We start from the raw sequence: 20,262 nt of genomic DNA, 5'->3' as shown, positions 1-20,262 counted from the left end.
CCGGAAGGAGAAGAAAATGTTTATGTTCATATTATTGTTCCAAAATACAAGGGTCTTACACCTTTCGCCCCGTATTATAGTCGCACTTTTCGTTTATCGAAAGATGTCATTTAAAGGGTGACCATCGTCTCTACACACCTTATGCCAATCATCCGTCCCGTTCTGCTCTTTGAAGTGTGCTCTTTGACGTGCGTTTGCTCTGTTGCTGTCTGTGCTGCTGGCGACGTTTAGGTATTCTCCGCAATCGCTGGTGCGTTTGGTGCCGATTCTTTGTGTCCTTCGCCGCTTCCCGTGAAGATTTGTGAATGGACGCGTGACGTGCTGATCGTGCAAGCGAATTCCGTTCGAATTCCGTTTACTGTTCCAAATTGCGTGCCATCGCAGAAAGTACGAATCGGCCGGACGGCCTGCACTGGTGTGCGTGACGGCCGTCGAGGTGAACGCGTTTAGAGGCGAGAGCGAAGGATCGAGCTTAGCCGTCACACCGACAGACAAAAGTGAAATCGTCACACTCTGCGCTGTGCTACATCGGGAGCTGGGACTTAGAAAAATTTTCATAGCTCGGACGGACTTGTGCTACGGACAGTCTTTCTAGGCTCTGCGTGCGGTGTGTTGCGGTGGCCACTCTTCCGGATATCGTACCATTATCATCGTCGTCGTCGCTAATCCATTCACAATCGTTTTTGGTCGTCCTTCGCCGCGGTCCGGTGTCTCGACCCACGGTGCGAGCAGCGGAAAAGGCGAACTACCACCAGCAGCACCATGAGCGTGGAAACGGTCATTCCACCAGCAAGCGGTCATCCTCAGCCAGCGGTAAGTGTGGTCAATTTGTCCATGCAATGGAACATGATAAATATACAAGGTGGACAATGCACGCCAGCAGGAAGTTTTCGAAGTTTTCGCTAATTGCACGCAGTAGCGGGCGGAGCGTAATCAGCGCCCGTGCCATCTCGGCACTCTGCTAGGACTTTTTTCGCGATTTACTGTGGAAGAGAAAGTGGCCAGGGTGCTTGCGATAGTGCAGGTACGGGCAAAAAAGAATTTTCATCGTCGCCTCAGCGGAAGACAGGGGGAACAAAGAACAACATACGCACGCACACACCGCGTAGTAGGCGAGCACAGCGAGTGTCCCGTCGTCTCCGAAACACGACGAAGAAGATAAAGTTTTTGGGTGGCGGACTACATATTTCGTGAGATAAAATTCATTCTTGTTCGATTTTTTCCGTCTGTAATGTAACCTTCCCCTTTACTCAATCTCAATGCCCTATCTCATCCACCTTTCATCCCCATTCGCCGCTGCTGCGAGTGAGCGAGCGAGCGGAATGGCCAAGAGTCATTCATATATACGCACTGCTCGACCCAAGTGTTTCGTTGCACCGCCGTTCACACAGCGGTGTGTTGGACTTAGCCGCGAGAGCGAACGAACGAACGTACGAGAAAAATGGCGTCCGGAGACTAAGTCCCACGTCGAACGTTCTGTGGCAAATGGGCGATGTGGAAAACTTTGCCGACGAATATTGTCCGTTTGGGCCGGCCGACGGCGATGGGACCGGTGGCAAAATGCGTTTCACGCCGAACACTATCACCTAAGCTGAAGATGATTTTTCGACATTTTTGCGGCTAAGTCCCAAATTTTTGGGGGACTTAGAAAATTTTTCACTTCCCTCTTATACAACGATGGGCGCGTGTGGTGATGGTCGTTGCGTGGTGTGTTCGCTTCCGACCGCTGCCTTGTTGCGGTGTGCCTGTGACCGTTTCTCGCTACTGTGTGCGAGCAACAATTAGGTCGATATTGTAGAACAAATCTATTTATTATAATCTGCAACAAAGTTTCGGCTTCCTGCGCTCCATTTACCACATAATATAGAGAGGCAAATAAGAGATGCTCGTTTGACTCTAAATTAGATTATTCTAAACATTGTCTCTCAAGGTGGCCCCGTCATGACCGTCACTTTTTCTCGTGTTAACAACGCAGCATCTTGAACCGGCCGACGTACCGAGTTGCTTTTTACAATGCACTTCGTCGATGGTTGCTCCGTCGTCGCGAGAGAGAAAGGCGGTTGGATTCTTGCAAGTGTTTGTTTCTCGCGCGCTAGATTTTCATATTATGCGCACGGTTTTCGATGAACAGTTCCCATCACAGCATCGATTTGTTTTTGGGTTCTTGTGCGACCGCTGCATCGTGGGGCTCAGTAAACTGTCTACAGTCTATTTTGTTCAAAAATTGTTACATTTTTCCCAAAGTTAATGTGATCCCCGTTCTGGGATTGAAATTTAGGAAAATTAGAGAAAAGAGTCATTCCAAGAGAGTTCTACGGTTCTATACATGGTTGCATGATTAAATTATTTGTTTATATGAAAGATTGTTTCTCTGAAATATGTATTACTTAGCGCACCCTGCTTTGGCAACGGGACCGACAGAAAAATATAACTTAAGAGAAGAACGAAAATAGTACAATTCGAACTTTGGCTCTGCCTACGAACGAGCGATGCATTCATTCACACTTCGCTCTGGGAAGCACGTGCTAGGAAGTTTGGCAATCTTTTGTAGGCAAAAGAAATAAAACTCCCAAACCTCCCAAAAATGAGGTTTTGAACCAACATCCATTTTGATCAATTTTTAACATACGAAAGTTTTGGCAACACTTCACCGGATACTTTCATCCGGTGAGGAGGAAACTTGTTTCGGTAGCACAAAACTAGCGAAACCTGTGCACGGAATGGCAACTTTACATACTTGACCCGTATTGCTTGCGGTTCTGTTAACAGAAGTTTCCTTCCCATCACTCTTATCCATCATTACACGCACATAAGAGAGGCTTAGATCAGCTGTTGGGCGGTGTAGAATGAAGTGCGTGGCACGTGGCGAAAACTCGGAGAAAATTAAAATAACCGACATGTTTGTTCCGCGTGTTCCGGTAGTATGACACAGGGCCATCAGACTTCTCCATGATGTTCAAAACAGTAGAGAACACAGTTAGAAAATATAAACCACATTGCTAGCACGTGTTAATCGAATATTCGCGGCGCTGTGCTTATTGGAGCCGAAACGAGCAGAGCGATTGCCATTCGTCGTGCGATTCTTTGCGGGTCGAAAATCAGCAATGAGCGATACGGAAGCACTGCACATGGATTCCTGATAGAGCCATTCTGTAAAATGTGGTTGCCGAGGGTTATCTATTATGCGCCTATCGTGCGTTCGCCAACCTACTTTATGCTGCATTTGAATTTGTGTAAGTGAGTTAGCGAAGTAACGCACGTGTTCATGTCTTTCGTTAAACGTGTTCGAAAGATGGAATGTCATTCGCACGCCAACACTCACAGCAGAACAAAGCCGGAAAAGAAAAACATTAGACGAAACGAACATCCACCCGAAACCCACAGGATTGACAATTTGAATGGTACTTAGCGAATCCGTTATTTTCTAATGGGTTGGGCTTTGTGATTTTTGTTTTGCAGGATTCATTGAAGCAAATGAATGGAATAGTCGATCGCCCAAATGGTGTAAGCAATGGTCATGCGGTTAGTGGTGGCAGCGGCGGCGGTGGAGAAAATGGCAATCGCCACAAGAGCCACAAGAGCTCGAGTAAGGACAAGCATCGGGACAAAGATCGCGATCATCATCGGTCGGACAAGGACAAGCATCGCGAGAAGGACAGGCACCGGGAGAAGGATCGCGAACGGGAGAAGGATAAGCAGCGCGACCGAGAGCGAGACAAGCAAAAGAGCAGCAGCGGCAGCGGTGGTCATTCCTCAAAGAGTGGAGGAAGTTCGTCCAAGTAAGCATTATGTTTGTTGAGATTTCTAAAATTTCCCCTATCTAAGTTTATTAAAACAAACTGTAACCGCTTTTAGGGACAAGGACAAAGAGAAGCACGGTAGTTCCGGTAGCAGTAGTACCAACAAGGACAAGGAAAAGTCTCACCACACCAGTTCGTCCTCGCACAAGAGCTCGAAAAGTGACAAGGACCGCTCGAAAGACAAGGAACGGGACAAAGATAAACATCGTAGCCGTGAGGATGGGAAAGACCGCAGTGATCGTGATAAGAAGGATCGAGACAAGAGCAGCCGAAGCGATAAGGATAAGCACAAATCATCATCGTCCACGTCCGGCAGCAAGGATAAGGACCGCGACAAGCACAAAAGCAGCAGTGGCGGCGGTAGTTCGAGCCGCGACAAGGACAAACATTCCAGCAGCGGTAGTTCGAAACGGGATAAGGACAAACACACGTCGTCATCCTCCTCGTCAAGGCACCGGAGGGAGGAGGGGAAAGATGAAGGAGGTGTTGTTTCCGCAGTCGTGGCTGCCGTAAAGCCGGAGCCGATCGACGATGCAGATGGGCTTCCAAGAGAGTTCCTGAATGGTGATGGTCACGTGAAGGTGGAACACGATGTGTCACAGGAGTGTCGGGGGACCAAACCGCACGATCCGCTTGATATGTCGCAGGCCAGTTCGTGCGACTACTCTTTGTCACAATTTCGGGCGGACGAAACACCGTTCCCACTGAAAAATGAATCGATGGACCACAATCAGTCGAATCAACGAGAAGACTACCGAGAAGGGGATGATTATGAGGATGGCGACGAGGAGGGTGGTGACAGTGGTGGCGACAACGACGACGAGGAGTATGGCAATGAAAATGGCCACGACCAGCAACCGCAGCAGCAGCAGCTTCATTATCAACAGCAACAGCAACAGCACCAGCAAGCATATTACGGTGGAATGCAAGATCAGTATCAACAGCATCATCAACAGCTTCAAATCAAGGAGGAACCGCGGGATGAGATCAAACAGGAGCCTCAATCGGAACAATCCGAAGATGATATTCCATTGTCAAAGCGCAAGAAGAAGGAAGCCGACGACGGTAACGACGAGGGCAACAAAAAGAAGATCAAAACGGAAAAGAAGGACAAGAAAAAGCTTAAAAAACGTTCGTGCGATTCAAATGAAGACGGCGATGAGGACGACTATGGCAAAAAGAAATCCAAAAAGGCAAAACTCAAGAAAGAGCCGTTGGCGCAACAAACTGCGAAAAAGGTAACCGATTCGATTTGCGAATATTCGCGTACGTAGTGTAGCTCCAATCGGAAAAGTAGTAGGCGAGCGGGAGGCATTATTATTTATGCATTGTTCCTCCTTGCTTCGATAGCCTGTCGAATATGCAATGTTTACATTTGACTTTACCTTTTCCATCTTCTACCACAGACGAAGGTGGCCGTGAAGACGGAAGTGAAAACGGAACCTAGCCCAACGAAGGGTGGCCGCAAAAAGAAAGAAGAAGAGGAACAAGAAGTGTGGAAATGGTAAGTGTAAAGTGCAAAGCTCTCCATCTATCGTTTATCTTCTCACCGCCAAATGCGCTATGAAGTTTTCCAATTTGTCCTTCGCTTCTGGAGCGTTAAGGAATTGTTTTGAAAACACCTTCAACAGGGAGACCCGGCAACATTTTGAAACCGGCGATGTGTGTTACCGTTGTTGTTTTGTGACAGCCAGTGCGCAAGACGTTACTGGTTTTCAGTGAGTGTTTGTGTGGTGAACCGAGAACCAAGAATCATACAGCTGGCGAGTGCAGGAAACGCAAGTTTATTTTTCGTATCAAACCTAGAGCAAATGCAAGTTTAAATTTTGTATGAATTTGGTGTGGGAATACGAGTGTGTGTGAGTGCCAACTTTATACGGGATGATAGTTTTTGAAATCGCCGCAATGCGCCGGGTAGCGCTCCAAGCATCAAAAGGCGGCGAACATTTCTTCTGCTGTCAATTGTCAAAACTGACATAACACATTATTTTTCGCGTGTGCCCTGCCTTGCACATAATTTTGAGCTTCGGATCAGTGACCCGGTCGAATGTTTGTCCGACGATGTTTTTCTTTAAAAATGGTCCATTGTCATGTTTTTGGTGTTGCATTTCACACGGATGTGTCATTCTTGTGTAATAGGTAAAGTTCCACGTGCCATCGATGTCCATCAACGTTTTTGGTATGGGAAGGAAAGGCAGCAGTGCCGTATACTAATACTTCCATTTGTTTCCCTTTTCATGTGCACCCGCCTTGCCTTTCGTGTGAACTCAGGTGGGAGGAAGAAAAGCGCCAGGATAATGGTAAGTGGACATTCCTTGAACATAAGGGTCCTGTATTTGCTCCGCCGTACGATCCGTTACCGGGTAACGTCAGGTTCGAGTACGATGGCCGAGAGATGAAGCTGTCTAAGAATGCAGAAGAGGTGGCCGGTTTCTATGCGCGAATGCTAGATCACGACTATACCTCGAAGGCGGCCTTCAATGAAAACTTTTTCAAAGATTGGCGCAAAACTATGACCGAATCCGAGCGTTCCCGAATCACGGATTTAAGTAAATGCAACTTTCGGTCGATGGCAGCCCACTTCGCGCAGCAGGCTGAACAGAACCGCAACCGAACCAAGGAGGAGAAAGTGGCCCTGAAGGAAGAAAATGAGAAACTCATGAAAGAGTACGGCGTTTGCGTGATCGATGGGCACAAGGAGAAGATCGGTAACTTTAAAATCGAACCACCCGGTTTGTTCCGTGGACGCGGCGAGCATCCGAAGATGGGGCTTGTGAAGCGACGAGTCATGCCCGAGGACGTTATTATTAACTGCTCGAAAGACAGCAAAGCTCCCGTGGCGCCCGTCGGCCACCGCTGGAAGGAGGTACGGCACGACAATTCGGTTTCGTGGTTGGCCTCGTGGACAGAGAACGTGCAGGGGCAGGTAAAGTACATTATGCTTAACCCGAGCTCGAAGCTCAAGGGCGAGAAGGATTGGCAAAAGTACGAAACTGCACGCCAACTGCTGAAGCACATCGATAAGATACGCGCCACGTATCAAGACGAATGGAAAAGCAAGGAAATGCGCATGCGCCAACGGGCTGTGGCAATGTACTTCATCGACAAGCTGGCACTGAGGGCGGGCAACGAGAAGGATGACGACCAGGCGGATACTGTCGGCTGCTGCTCGCTGCGCGTTGAACATATCGAGCTGTACAAGGAGCGGTATGGCAAGGAGAACGTGGTGGTGTTTGACTTTCTCGGCAAGGACTCGATCCGTTACTACAATGAAGTGGAAGTAGAGAAACGTGTCTTCAAAAACTTGGAACTGTTCAAGGAGAACAAGAAAACGGGCGACGATCTGTTTGACCGCCTGAATACGTCCGTGTTGAATGAATACTTGAAAAGTTTAATGATCGGTAAGGCATTGGTTACACGCTGACCGACCAAAATGAAATGTGCTAATAATATGCTTTGGATATTTCAGGACTCACTGCCAAAGTGTTCCGTACCTTCAACGCATCGTTCACGCTGCAGAAGCAGCTGGAGGAGCTTACCGATCCGTTTAGTTCGGTGCCGGAAAAGCTGCTTTCATACAACCGGGCGAACCGGGCCGTAGCTATTCTGTGTAACCATCAGCGCGCCGTTCCGAAGACACACGAAAAGAGTATGGGCAATCTAAAGGAAAAGATACGCGTCAAACGGGAGCAGATTGATCAGTGTCAGAAGGAGGTGAAGGTAAGACGATCGAGCTGCAGTTCATGGGTGGACCGTAAATGAAATGTTATTCCTGTACCGTACGCTCGCCAATGCCAAAGGATCTCAAAAAGAGTAACGTGCGCGATGCTGGCGCCATGGACAAGAAGACTAAGCAACTGGAACGGCTGAAGGAGCAACTCAAGAAGCTCGAACTACAAGAAACGGACAGAGATGAAAATAAAACTATTGCCCTCGGTACGTCGAAGTTGAACTACTTGGATCCCCGTATTTCCGTTGCATGGTGAGTGACTGCTGACCGCTTGATCGCCGATCGCCGATGACGTGGCGCCAGCGTGGCATTACAATCATCAATTTCTTTCTTTCGTTTTTGGAAACTTGCAGGTGCAAAAGGTTTGGTGTTCCCATAGAGAAAATTTTCAACAAAACGCAGCGTGATAAATTCCGATGGGCTATCGACATGGCCGATGAAACGTACGTGTTTTAGAGAAACAACCGATCGTGAGAGCTATCGGTGAGTCGATGAGCCGCCCTAAATTGATCCGTTCCATGCTCGGGAACACAAGCGCGGAATTGCAGTGTGGGAGAGCTATGTTCCCAGTGTGTACAGGGCGAGTAGATGAGCCAAATTACGGCCTTGTATGTGCCGACCACAACGATACATAAACGCGTCGCCGATTATCTTGCGAATTAAGATATGACTAGTCGCGTTTTAACGTTCGTTTGGTTCGAAAAGTGATTATCTCGAGACGGTACGCTACACTTAACCCTCCCCCCCAAGCATAGCACTTTTCGGGCGCTCATTCAGCTCAAGTGTTTTGGGTACTCTGCACCGTACGAGAAGGCAGTAAAACGCACACAGCCTAATGCTAGTGATAAGACAAAATTAAAACTAGTTTTATGGTCGATGATGATAAAGTAGAGGAACAATGCAGACGGGAGGTCTAGAAGAATGAAGAAATCACCCTGAAACCTTCCCGGGTGACCTCTTCTTTCTGGGCGCGACAATGCATGGGCGAGAAACGATAGTTGTGAACGAACCATTGTTTTCTTCTTTTAGTTTTAAGGCACACGCAAGAGATATGCGAAGGACAACAACATTTAATTTATTTTAGTAAAATTCCACCAATCAAATGGAGAAGATGCTCGAGACTATCTATCGCTGCCGCCGGTGAACCAATCCCGCAGTGCAGCGACTAGAAGAATGCTATCGGCGGTGCTGCAATTTTATTCCTCTTCCTTCCGAGGGAAAGAAGGTAAAGTAAACTTTCTTGCTTTCCCTCTGCTCTCCGCCATTCGTGTAAAGCTCCATAAACTTCTTACCAGCTTCATGGAGAAGAGAAGAGACGTAGCCTTAGACGGTTGTATAGGTAACAGTTTTTTTTATTTAGCAACAAACAAAATCCGATTTAGCGAAATATGAATCACGTACAATCGATTTGAAGGCAAAAAAAAGAAAAACCAATTGTAAAGTCAGATTTAGTTAGTTATTGCTCTCGTTTGGGGTGGTGTATGTAAGATAATGGAAAAGAATGTAACGAATGAACGAAAGACAGCTTGTACAAAATCAATGAACAACAGCGAAAGAAAAAGAGAGACAGAAAGGGAATCTAACAGAGATAATCAGTTTGAACAACAGGTGCGTATTGAGAAGTCTTTGCGCAACATTTGCGGTATATTCCCTATCAATGGATGCCCGTTGCCGTTAGATAACTACTATTGCCTGCGAAAAAGTCGCCTTTTGGTTCACCACACCTTATCTACGCGCAACGTGACGCTATGTTTGCCTAGAGTTTGCCGGAAGGTGAATAGTTCCACTGGGATCTTCCTTCTCGAACCGAGGGCACAATTCAGTAAGTGCGAGCGTACGTGTGCGTTTTTGAGCATTATGTAAAAGGTATTAGACACTAAGCTTGGTAACTTTAAGACTTAGTACATTTTTGTTTCGTTGCTGTTTGCTAGTGTGAGTGTGTTTTATTTTTTCAGATAGCACAAGTTGATACACACTTACGCAAACATTAAACAAACACACCCACTCAGTCCCTAGCATGGGATACACATATTGTAAAGTACTTTGAACAAGATATATTTGAATCGCCAAACACTTGGCCGACGTGCGATATGATGCAAAACGAGAACGTCACAACACACCGATCACAAACTGAACAGGTTCGGGAATCCAAGGGATGCAGAACACTACCATCGAATTGGGATTTTCTCCAGAAAATCATCATCCTCTTTCATCGTCGTGATGTTATCCTTGGAGATTGGCATGTGCACTAGGCTGTGAGTGCTGGTCACACTGCTCGCGCACACACGGTTCCGACGAAGAGTGATATTAAACATTACGTCGCGAAATTGACGAATGTACGAAACTTTAAACTAATTTTCATACGCAAGGAAATACATATGAGCGAGAGAAAGTAAACAGGGCGGTGGTGATATCAGCTGCAATAGCGGCAGTAAATATGCATAAAACAAGAAAGATTCCTCGTCCGGATAATAGCACGTTGATCAGTCTTTCCAAGTGATCGAATGGAGCTCCGGGGGGGCGGGATGTTGATGATCGATTCCGTAGAAACTGCTCATTTAAACGGATTTGAAGCAGCTTGCCACCAGGAGCTGGCGGGTACAGGACAAAAAGCAACAATGACTAAAAACGGTTCGCACAGAAGTGTGTCCGTTCTCTTAGGAAATAATACAGAAAAACTAGTGCCGATCTTCATTGAACCGCTTTCCTGACAACAGCATACTGCTGCCACCTTCCGTTCTGCAATAAACCTATTTAGATAACGTTCCGCGGGAGCACACGATTGGCTACGAGCGACAATCGTTCAGCAATTAAAAGAAGAGACCGTTGCAAAGAGGCGCGTTGCGCAATTGTCAACGATCGATGTGTAAAACCTAAGCTAAGAGGTCATTTTAGTTTTTACGTTAACCGTAGCGACTCAGCGCGCCTAAACTCTCCACCCAACCGCGTGTGTGCGTGTGTATGCTACACGCATGTTTTAAGGCGAGAAAACATAAAAATTGGTAACGGCAACTCCCGATGATGGGGAGGAGAACCGTTTAGCCCTTCGAACACAGAACTGATGATAATAATTCTGATACTGACACACACACACTACTCGTTCAGAGCGATGAAGGCCCTGACATTATAACAAACACAACACATACAACACATAAACACGATCCAAATATGCGTAGCAAATCTGGGTGGATATACAAAATTGGACAGACATAACACGAAAAATAAGTCGACGGCGCAGAGCACGTTTAATGTGCACCAGGAGCGTATAATAAGATGAAAGTTATAGAACATAGAAAACATATTGAGGAGAGAGAAGTGCGAAGGGCTGAAGATTAGCAACATAAATAAAACAAAATGGGATTCTGAGCATAAATGATGATAAGGATGATGATTTGAATAAACTACATAAGAAGAAACGTGATCCGCGGTGTGCTGAAACCGATTATTTCCCGTGCCGAAAGAAAGTGTCTCGCGAATCGCTTCGACATCAGGTACGCCCGAATGGAATGCAGTGGATTGCGTCGGATCCTAGCGTATTCGCTTGGTGCTCCTTATTTTAAGGTTCACCCAACGTGCTGAACTCTTGCTCGTTGTCCGATTTCTCTTTTTCGGCCACCTTGAAGAAGGCCGATCACAAAACCAGCTTTGAAACATTGATTGCAAGGGTTTGTACCAAAAATAGTGGATTCTTTTTTTTCGGAGTCGTTTATTAATTAGTTCCAGTGCCCCGTTCGTGGCCGCAGCGTGCGAAACGGTGAAATAAATGTCTAATTTCGTCGCCTCAGCGTTTCTAATGCTAGTGTTATGGTTTATGGTTTGCTCATTCTACCGATCACGCTCCACGATCACGATCTACGGAACCTCGTGCGAGATGTGGTGCTCGTAGTGGATTACACGCTCACCCGGCCCTCCCGGGCTGCCGCCTCCGTGCGGACCGACTTTCGATGATCCCGGGCGCCCCAGGCCGGAACCGGCCACGTAGCTCCGGAACGACACCGTCCGCTTGACCGTCTGCTTTTCGTTTTGCTTACCGGGCTGGGGCTCGATCTCGATCCTCGGCGACATGAGCTCCACGAGTGCGGCTTTTCGCAGCGGCACCACCTTCTTGCGTTTGCGCACCTTCTGGTCCTTCGGTGGGTCAGGTGGGCTCACGATACCCGTCGCCGTCTGGCGCGATTCTGAAACGTACATACATTCCTCGTGGTTAACGCCGGCCGCATCGCGGCACTGGTAACAGGTCAGCTCGCCGTCCTCCGTCCGATTACCCTTGCGGCAGTTTGACCAGTCGCGCGACGCAAAGTCCTTCAGCACCTTAGCCACCTCGTCCTGGTCGCCGTAGTCCATCACATAGATGTCCGTCGGCTCGTCGGCTCCGTTCGCCGTCGGCTCGGCCTGCAGTTTCATGGCCCGGTTTGAGCGCAGGTCGATCGCCGGCGGTTGGTAGCGGTAGCCTCCGCCGTTGGTCGTCACGACCGTCGCCAGCTGGTGTGGGTTCGAGCGAAGAATCGGTCGTCGCAAAGGATGCCGCTTCCGGTCTGGGGTGCTGGTGGTGGTGGTGCTACCCAGTGATGGGACTGCTTCCCGTTCAGGCCGCGAGTCGGCCCGCTCGTCTCCCTCACCATCGTCGTCGCCTTCGTCATCGGCATCATGCGCCTCCTGCGGTGCATCCTTTTTGCTGTCGTAGTTGCGCTCCTTCACGAACGCGTACTTCCGGTGGTGCGGCTCCGTGGCGTAGGCACAGTTCTCCGACGCGCTCTCGCTGGCCGGATCGTGGCACACCGAGCACACCATGCCGTCCTTTTCGTAGGTCCGACAGTTCCGCGGATCGGCCGCCAGCCGCTTGCTCTGCTCCTCCGACTCCGCCTTGATGCGCTCGTAATCCGCCGACGAGGAGTAATCGAAGCGGTCGAACTTGTAGTCTCCGTCCTGCTCCTCCCGATCGCCATCATCATCGTCGTCTCGCGCACCTTGGGACGGTTTCCTGGCCGGGGCCTTCCGGGTTTGGGCCGACTTCTCGCGCCGCTTGCTGCTACCAACGTCGCTGCCGCCGCCGTCATCGTCGTCGAAGTGCTTCGCAATGAACTGCTCGTAGCGCGTCGCGTAGTCCTCGAGCGGCTCAGCTGGCTCCCGTTCGTCCGCCGAGCTGACAACCTTTCCCTCTTCCTCCTCATCATCTTCCTCTTCCACCAGCCGTTCCCGCTCTTCATCGTCCTCCAACCGTTCCTTGTCCTGCTTTCGTTTGCGAAGTTTGGCCCGTTTGCTCGCGTCCTGCGCGACCCAATTGGCCCGTTTGGTTCGGGTGGCCAGAAACACGTCTTCCGGACCGATGTACGACGGGTCCAGAGTGAACGACGGGGTGGCCGAGATCGGGTGGAGCTGCGAAAGATCAAAGTCCGTCCTGAAGTCGGGCTCCTCGCCCTCATCCGCCAGGGAGTGTATGCCACCGTCGAAGCGCAGCAACTCCCGCTCAATATCATCCACCAGGGACGTGTCACTGTACGCACCGTCGAACAGAACCGCACCGGAAGTGGCACGAAGTTCGGACCACCACAGCACAGCCACGGCAAAGCACAGGATCGCCACCTTCGACGCCATGTCTCGGGATGAAGCGTAGAAACTGGGAAGACTCTCGGGAATCAACTCGACCACACCTCTAGTGTTGCTCGCAACCTTCGCAACCGAAGGCCATTTTCTGACTGCCGTCCGACCGTTGGCGGGTGCGATAATTTTATAAGTATTGCGATAGACCACACGCCACGGACCCGGGCAGCTATTTCCCCCCCGACGAAACATTCCGCTGCACAGGCGTTAAATAATTGCACACCAAAGCAAAACGGAGCAAAAACCTCTGAAGGAAAATCTCGGGAGAGAAAAAAGGCCCGACACACAACACGGCGTCAACCTGGCCCCACGGTGGTGGTGTTCCGAAAAATTCGAAACTTTTCTCACACCGGCGGAGGGGATCCCGAACCATTCAGCCGTATCCTTCCGCCGATCGTTGCGGGGACCGCGAAACCAAATTGATTGACCAAAATCAGTTCGCCCGTGCCCAAGCAATACCCAAGATTCAGCCGAAGAAATTGTCAACTTGGCAGTCTCGGTGGAAGGGTGGAACCAATGCCAATGGGGTTGTGTAGGCGGCCACCTCCAATGTGGCGCGGGTTTTGCGCGCACTGATTGCACCGAAAAGGAAAGTGTGGCCGTACACTTGCTCTTTTTTTTGCGCCTCATGCACTTTCTTCCAACACCGCCGTAGACTGTCACCGAATTTCGAGCCACCATGTTACGCGGTGACCGATTGTTCTTGCCTCTGGCCACTTCGTGCGTAGCTGTGTGTGAGAGGGTTTTTTGGCGGAAATGATTGGGCCGTTTTGGCAATTACTATGTGGGCCAAACGGTTATATGTTACTCAATAGGACACAATACTGAACAGTGGTTGTGGTGACAGACTGTGTTTTTCAAAAAGTTGTTGCTACTTTTGTTAGAACAAAAAGGGAAAGTAACTATTAGGACAGGACATGACTATTAAAAGGTCAGGAACAGAGAAATGTAATTGGACACAAATGATTTGAACCATTTTGATGGTTGAAATATTCGGTTCCACTTTTAAAAAGTGCTGAAGTAATTAGAGGCTTAAAAATTATAACTAACGTTTTTTTTAATATCGCCAGAAACCAGCTCACAAAAATGTTTGTGAATTAAGTGGCACTAATATGGTTACTGGTAGTGGGATGGAGGATTTGTTTATTTTATTGTAGAAATTACGATGTCGATATTCTATCTTCCTACAAACGATCACAGCCATATTTGGCTATCATCTGGCCACTGGCGTATAAATTGGACTGTCTTGCACTATCTGATCACCAGTCGTTTCCAATTATTCAAATTTAGTCATATCTGCACAACCAAAGCATCCACTCGCTTCACTATTTTGTCCTCGATAAGATAACACAGCTTTAATATTTGATTGAAATCATTTTCAAGTTTTTCGTTAATTATAAACATTACCGAAACCCCGCCGACTTTGTACAATGTTAATATTTTCAATCAATGAATCTCAATGACAATATCTCTGCTTGCATATCAAAAACTGTGTAATCTGTTAGACTTTAAGTGAGCCTACGCCCTTTAAATAAATTGCCTGATATGGATTATTCCCGAAGCCAGTTCCATGAAAGGGCGTACTCACCACACGCCATGCCGAAATGGTGGGGTGAAATGGGGTGCAACGAAAGCGACCCATGTCCAGAAAATCAATGGACCTTTAGGACAAATAACACATAAATTACCCAGTACCAAAGCCCGCACCGTTAGTGACACGTGGCCCACAACCAATAACTATGACAACGGATGGGCCCAAACCATGCTTCCCATCCCACGGGGCATCAATGCGAGAGGTCCTGTCGTACCCGTCACCGGAATCGACGAAAGATCAATCAATACTGACTCGTTCACGCGCGAGCAACGCTAGCACCACGTTGTTGTTGTTACGAGGATTTGTTGGTTCTTCGGAGGTGCAATTAATTAGGCCATTGCGAAAAGAACGTGTCTTACTCGTTCACGGGCATGAAACATCAACAGGTGGTGCCGGACTATGCGGCGATGGTGCAAACTTCCGGCACTTGTCTGTGCTTGGTGTTTTCCGGCTGGGTCCTGTTCAAGTGAGTGTGACGCTGATTGATCCGTACGACGTGGATGGTTTAATTTTGCAGTCTAATTTCCGACAGGCTTGTTCAGGCTATCTTCTGGCTGCCGGGATATTTGGAGAAAAACCAGGGTCGGCTGTATCGGCAGCTGGATCCTCATTCGGCCAGTGATACTTCGAACGAAACTGGAAGCTCGCATGAGAGTGATCGACTGACGGACACAAACGAACCCGAGGAGACTGAAGAGATTGGTGAAGATGGGGGCGAAAGCGTAACTGACGAATGCGAGGCCGACAGTAAGAAGGACAAATAAAGGGTAATTTTGCTTTTAATCGAATGTGGTTTTATTTCATGCGAGCAAATAAACGATTCTCTTTTTCCCGTATCCTGGTTCCAAAGCCTGTGACCCTACGACTAATACCGCATGTGACAGATGTTGAAGCCCATCCTCATTGTATTTGAATTGAAAAGTCGACGCTGAGCAGAAGAACGTATCGTTAAATTAGTTGCACACCGTGTCAGGGACTTGGCACCAGCCGTTGCTCCATTCCGATACGGCCGCATCGTTACAGGGCACATAATAAGCTGTTTGTTGAATTATTTAAATGTTCACGCAACTTTGATGCCTTAAACCATATATTTTTCCGAGCCGCTGCCGCGGTGTGGACTCAACACACGGTTAAAGTGTAGGAAATAAGGGGGTGCAGTGAGTTTTGGATTGTAAACGGGGTGATGTCGTTTTAACGACTAATCAATTCGGCTCGGGGCTCAATTCCCAGGTGACAGGAATGCATTCGCATCCCTGCCGGGACGCTTTTTTCCATCTTAACACACAAATTAGTACGGAAACTTTAACGTAGGTTATGATTAATGGTTTGTTTTTAATTCCATTATAAGCTGATTAGACACAACGCCCCGTTTTCTTCTAACTTGCTCTAAGCACACGCGTCCACTTTTCCTGTTTCTGGCTTCCTCATTCCGATGTCCCTGGGGTTCCGTGTTTAAATTGTTTCTTCAAGCGGATTCGTATTGCTACTTATCAATCTAATGGTTAAAAAAAAGGAAGAGAAAAAACAAAACAAACCAAAAGCACAAACTAAGGCTCACTTAGCCTGTAACGATATGAATGCGATTTCCTTTGTCCTGTACACTTGTATCGTTTCGTTATACATCGGCGCATTACTTTGACTTATGCTTTGACCCCATTCCTTTATCTACGTTAATGAAGCCTAATACTGCGTTACAGATGATTAGTTTCATCAATATAAATCCCGCACCAATCGGATCACGTTCAGCGTGATCTTTCCCGGGGCGTATAGAGGTTCCGTTTTCTGTTTAGTGAGACAAAATGGAACGATTCGGTTAAAATTAAGCACAAGAAGGGGAAAACAAACTATTCGTAGTCACCAAATCGTAGATATATGTTTAGCTAAATTGTTGCACGCGTTCCCTTTGTCACTTCCCAGGAAACCTTAGGGTCATTATTCCCCCCCTTTTTGCTAAATAACACAATTCCTTTCTTAAATGTGAACAAATCCATTTTACGCTGAACGTTGCACAATCTTCTCACGAAATGTTGAGTCGAGTTCCTTTCGCACTGCTTGCGATGGTGCGCGTAAGGATGCCAGAAAAATAGACGGGCGAAAAGCAAAAAAGCACAACCCAGCCCCGGGGGCCCACGGATTGCACACCAACGTCCGAGGCCTGCAAAAAATAACTTTAGGAGCCAAACCAGCAGCAATTCATCTTTCCGTTTCTTTAACTCATCTTTTGGCACGTTCTGCATTTTGTATGTGTATTCATTTTATTTTATACTCAAACTTGCGGGAGTTACTCGAGACCCTTCACTGCTGCGCTGTAAGGTCAGAGAGTTTCTCTGCGGTTTGCTGGTTTGAGAGTAGTTCTGATTGCCATTCTGTTGGAAACATTCTTTCCATAAAATACCCTTTCCGTGAATCTTTGTGGCATTGCAAGCGGTTGCTGATAAAAGTAAAAGCACAAAATAATACCAGCACATTTTCAGCCCACTTCAAAGCTTCGGGACATTAAAAAAACGGAAACTCATACACGTTCGCAGTGCCTCAAACGTGCGTTTATAACTCTCGTTCGTCATTTTTTTTATCGTTACCACTACAATTATTATAATTGTTACAATAGATGTCCGTATTAGTTATTATTGCATTAAATCCGAAACGAGTAGTCCCCACTTGCTCGTACCGACCGCGGATGCTTGGTTGTCCGGCCACGCAAGCTTACATCATCTCGTAACCACGTGATGGCCCCCGGGGGTGGAGACAGTGGGGACTTCTACAATCTTAAAGGCTATCGCACGCACAAACGGACAGTCACACGCTTACGTACACAACATACGTACATACATACAAAACACACGCATACCGTTGCTTACACGCAAACAATTTCTCGGCCTGGTTGCATTAGTCACGTAGCGTCCCGCTTAACCCACGTATTGTATTGACTGATCACTGACATCATATCGCCAAGCACGATGACCGCGATTCGGTTTCGTTATCCGTCGCATCGCAGTCCTTTCAATGCTCCGTTCGTTCAATCAGCAAACTCATCGATAACGGCGTTGGCTGTCGACGGTGGTGTCGGAGATACTGCCGTCGGTTGTATCGTGGCCCCGACGACCACTTCGTCCGTGTCGTGATTCTCTTCCAACGTTCCGTTGCCATTCGTAACGACGGCAGCAGCGGGTTCTGATTCGACGATCTCCACCATCGGTTTCGGTTCGGGGGAAGCGGCCAATCCGTTATTGTACGGCTGCTGCTGCTGCGGCGACACAGACGCGACCGGCGGTGTCGTCTTGACGTCCATGGTCGGTACGTAGTCCATCGCCATGAGGCACGCAAACACGGTCATGATCATCTTCGATTTCACCTCGGTAATGTCCTCCGGCAGGGCGTACACCCGTGCACCGATTTTGCGCGCCATCGATACGGCGTACTTTGCGTTCTCGAGGTTCTCCTCGGCGTTGCCACCTTCCCGAACGTTGTCGTAGTTGATGCTGCCCGGCTTGATGGCGTCGATCAGGTCGATCACGATCTTGCCGTCGGCGATGGCCGAGTCTTGGAAGTTTTTCATACTCGTGCGCTTGCCGGCATTCTGGAGCTTCGAGTTGACCCACTGTACGATCTCCCTCTCGATGATCGGATTACCGGTGTTGGCAAGGCGCGACAGAATCGACAGCGTGTACGCACGCATCAACTGCCAGATGAGGGCTACGGGGTAACGAGAGAGGTTAAAGAGCGAACCTTGGTACCTTCGCCTTCGGCTCGTTGAACCTACCCAAGGTGAGCGTCGCATTGCCATCGCTCAGATCCTGCCCGGCAATGCCGACGAGCGAGAACTTGAGCTGTTTGCCCAGTTCGACCGCGTAGTTACAGTTCTCCAGCTTCTCCATGAACTTCCGCAGTGGCGTAAACTTCTGGTGGACGCGCTTCCACTGCACGATTCCCGGCTGGATGATGTCGCACAGCTGGAAGATGATCAACCCGTCCGCCAGATCCGAGTACAGCCAGTTGACGTGCGGCTTCACACCCATCGAGTTCATCCAGTTACGGTACGCTGCGAGTAGATAACAGAGATCGTTAGCAATCATTTCAAACCCGATCAGCCCGTTGCGACTCTTTTCGGTTCGTACTTTTCTCTTCGCGCGTTTCCTCGATCGACTCGAGCCCTTCGATTTCCTCCGGCTGATCCAAGCCCGGGTGGTTATTGAAGAGGTTCGCCACAAAAGCTAAGTTCAGTTTGTAGACACCATTGACCACATCCTGCGGGGTGACGAACGAGCGGCAGTTGAGCTTGGCGGCCTGCTGCAGCATCACTTCGGCACGGTTTAAGGCGTTTGGTTCCTGCGAAAGGGGAGAATGTGAACGATCGCGTAAGCAATGTATTTGACTTCGAGGCACTATCTTCGTCTGAGTGTACTTACCCTGAGTGCTTCCAAGTTAACACCAGCGTCCTTGGGGGCAATCTGGTTCAGCAAGTAGGAGTATACCTCCGAGTCGGAGATGTCGCTCTGGAAGTTGGTGCAACGCCTCGCGATACCGGCCCGCTCCAGGTGGTGGTTCACCCATCGCAGCAGTATTGCTTCCGGCGACAACTTCATGAGGTCCTCGAGCCGCTCACCGTCCGATAGGAGTGTCGCCAGTCCGGGGCAGCTGTCGAGTGTGATGTGACTGAACAGCCCAATACGGATGATTTGCCAGAGCAGACCCAGCACCAGGTGCGGTTTGCCTTTGGCCAGATCGTGCGCATCGATGTTGACGATATTGCAACCGATCGCCTGCGAGGACACGAGGGCCAGCGTCAAGTTTTCGAACTTGGTGTAGACGGTCAGGTTCTTCTTGTTGATGGCGCGCTCGTCGATGGTGTCCGGGCAGGAGTGGTTGACGATCTTGCACAGCAGTATACCGTCCTTCATCTTGTCGTACAGTTGCTTGCCCTCCGGATCGAGCGGCAGCAGGTGCTTGAGGTCCGGATCGTGCACCAGGTTCGAGTTGATCCAGTCGCTGAACGCGAGCTGCTCCTCGACGCGCACCGAGTGTGTCGTACCGGCGGCCGACGAGTCCGACATCCCGCCGAGCGTTTCCAGGTTTTCCTTCTTCGACACCACCTTCTTGAACGTGCTCGCCACGTCCTTCGCCTTCAGGTCCATGCAGAGCAACTCGAACTCATCGTACGACAGTTTGCCCATGTGCTGCGAGCGCTGCTTGTTCGTGTACTCGTCAATCATCAGCCGTATCTGGTAGCCGGGCAGCTTGAAGCCGACCTGATCGAGCGCTTCCTTCAGCTCCTTCAGCTCTATGAAACCATCTTTGTTCGCATCGATCTGGAAGTAGGGGCAAGATGCCGCGAGGCAAGAGATTTGAATGAGTTTATGCTAATAGAAGAAACAACAAATTGGACGTTCAATTGAATTAATGACTGATTGAGTTCTTCCTAATCTGCATCGGGTGGCGAAAACCGAATGTGTCCTTTTACAACGTCACTACAACGTCACTATTTAGTGTAGTTTGGGATCGATAAAAAATGAACCTTAAATTGAATATAACACAGGTTG

The 20,262-nt window shown here is 48.7% G+C and overlaps 3 protein-coding genes across 4 annotated transcripts in view; 2 read left to right on the top strand and 1 right to left on the bottom strand.

Moving 5' to 3' along the window:
- The first annotated feature begins 723 nt into the window (after positions 1-723).
- Positions 724-10,927, top strand: LOC128274441 (DNA topoisomerase I, mitochondrial). Its single transcript, XM_053012647.1, has 8 exons — positions 724-813; positions 3,460-3,779; positions 3,856-5,038; positions 5,207-5,304; positions 6,072-7,201; positions 7,270-7,520; positions 7,601-7,782; positions 7,884-10,927. The coding sequence occupies exons 1-8, from the start codon at positions 763-765 to the stop codon at positions 7,984-7,986; spliced, it is 3,318 nt and encodes a 1,105-aa protein (XP_052868607.1). The 5' UTR covers positions 724-762; the 3' UTR covers positions 7,987-10,927.
- A 4,169-nt stretch (positions 10,928-15,096) lies between these two features.
- LOC128270467 (uncharacterized) lies at positions 15,097-15,489 on the top strand. Its single transcript, XM_053007869.1, has 2 exons — positions 15,097-15,191; positions 15,258-15,489. Exons 1-2 carry the CDS (start codon positions 15,097-15,099, stop codon positions 15,487-15,489), a joined length of 327 nt encoding a protein of 108 aa, XP_052863829.1.
- A 34-nt stretch (positions 15,490-15,523) lies between these two features.
- LOC128274974 (plastin-1) overlaps positions 15,524-20,262 on the bottom strand; it is a 28,537-nt gene continuing 23,798 nt past the window's right edge. For both annotated transcript variants that reach the window (XM_053013330.1, XM_053013329.1), the window contains exons 2-5: positions 19,132-20,031; positions 18,841-19,051; positions 18,486-18,764; positions 15,524-18,418 (exon numbers count right to left, since the gene is read on the bottom strand). In XM_053013330.1, coding sequence (XP_052869290.1) covers positions 17,742-18,418; positions 18,486-18,764; positions 18,841-19,051; positions 19,132-20,031 — 2,067 coding nt within the window. In that variant the 3' untranslated portion in view covers positions 15,524-17,741. The remainder of the gene's footprint in view (positions 18,419-18,485; positions 18,765-18,840; positions 19,052-19,131; positions 20,032-20,262) is intronic.

Source organism: Anopheles cruzii, chromosome 3 (genome assembly GCF_943734635.1).
Source record: "Anopheles cruzii chromosome 3, idAnoCruzAS_RS32_06, whole genome shotgun sequence".
NCBI classification, from domain to species: domain Eukaryota; kingdom Metazoa; phylum Arthropoda; class Insecta; order Diptera; family Culicidae; genus Anopheles; species Anopheles cruzii.
Note: the sequence above shows the minus strand (reverse complement) of the source record. Positions and strands in the feature narration are given on the sequence as shown.

Excerpts from the sequence above, each read along its gene's own strand:
- LOC128274441 (XM_053012647.1), top strand. The coding sequence starts at position 763 with ATGAGCGTGGAAACGGTCATTCCACCAGCAAGCGGTCATCCTCAGCCA. Across the intron at positions 3,780-3,855 it reads AGTGGAGGAAGTTCGTCCAA|GGACAAGGACAAAGAGAAGC; the intron begins GTAAGCATTATG and ends AACCGCTTTTAG. Across the intron at positions 7,521-7,600 it reads AGTGTCAGAAGGAGGTGAAG|GATCTCAAAAAGAGTAACGT; the intron begins GTAAGACGATCG and ends CCAATGCCAAAG.
- LOC128270467 (XM_053007869.1), top strand. The coding sequence starts at position 15,097 with ATGAAACATCAACAGGTGGTGCCGGACTATGCGGCGATGGTGCAAACT. Across the intron at positions 15,192-15,257 it reads TCCGGCTGGGTCCTGTTCAA|GCTTGTTCAGGCTATCTTCT; the intron begins GTGAGTGTGACG and ends AATTTCCGACAG.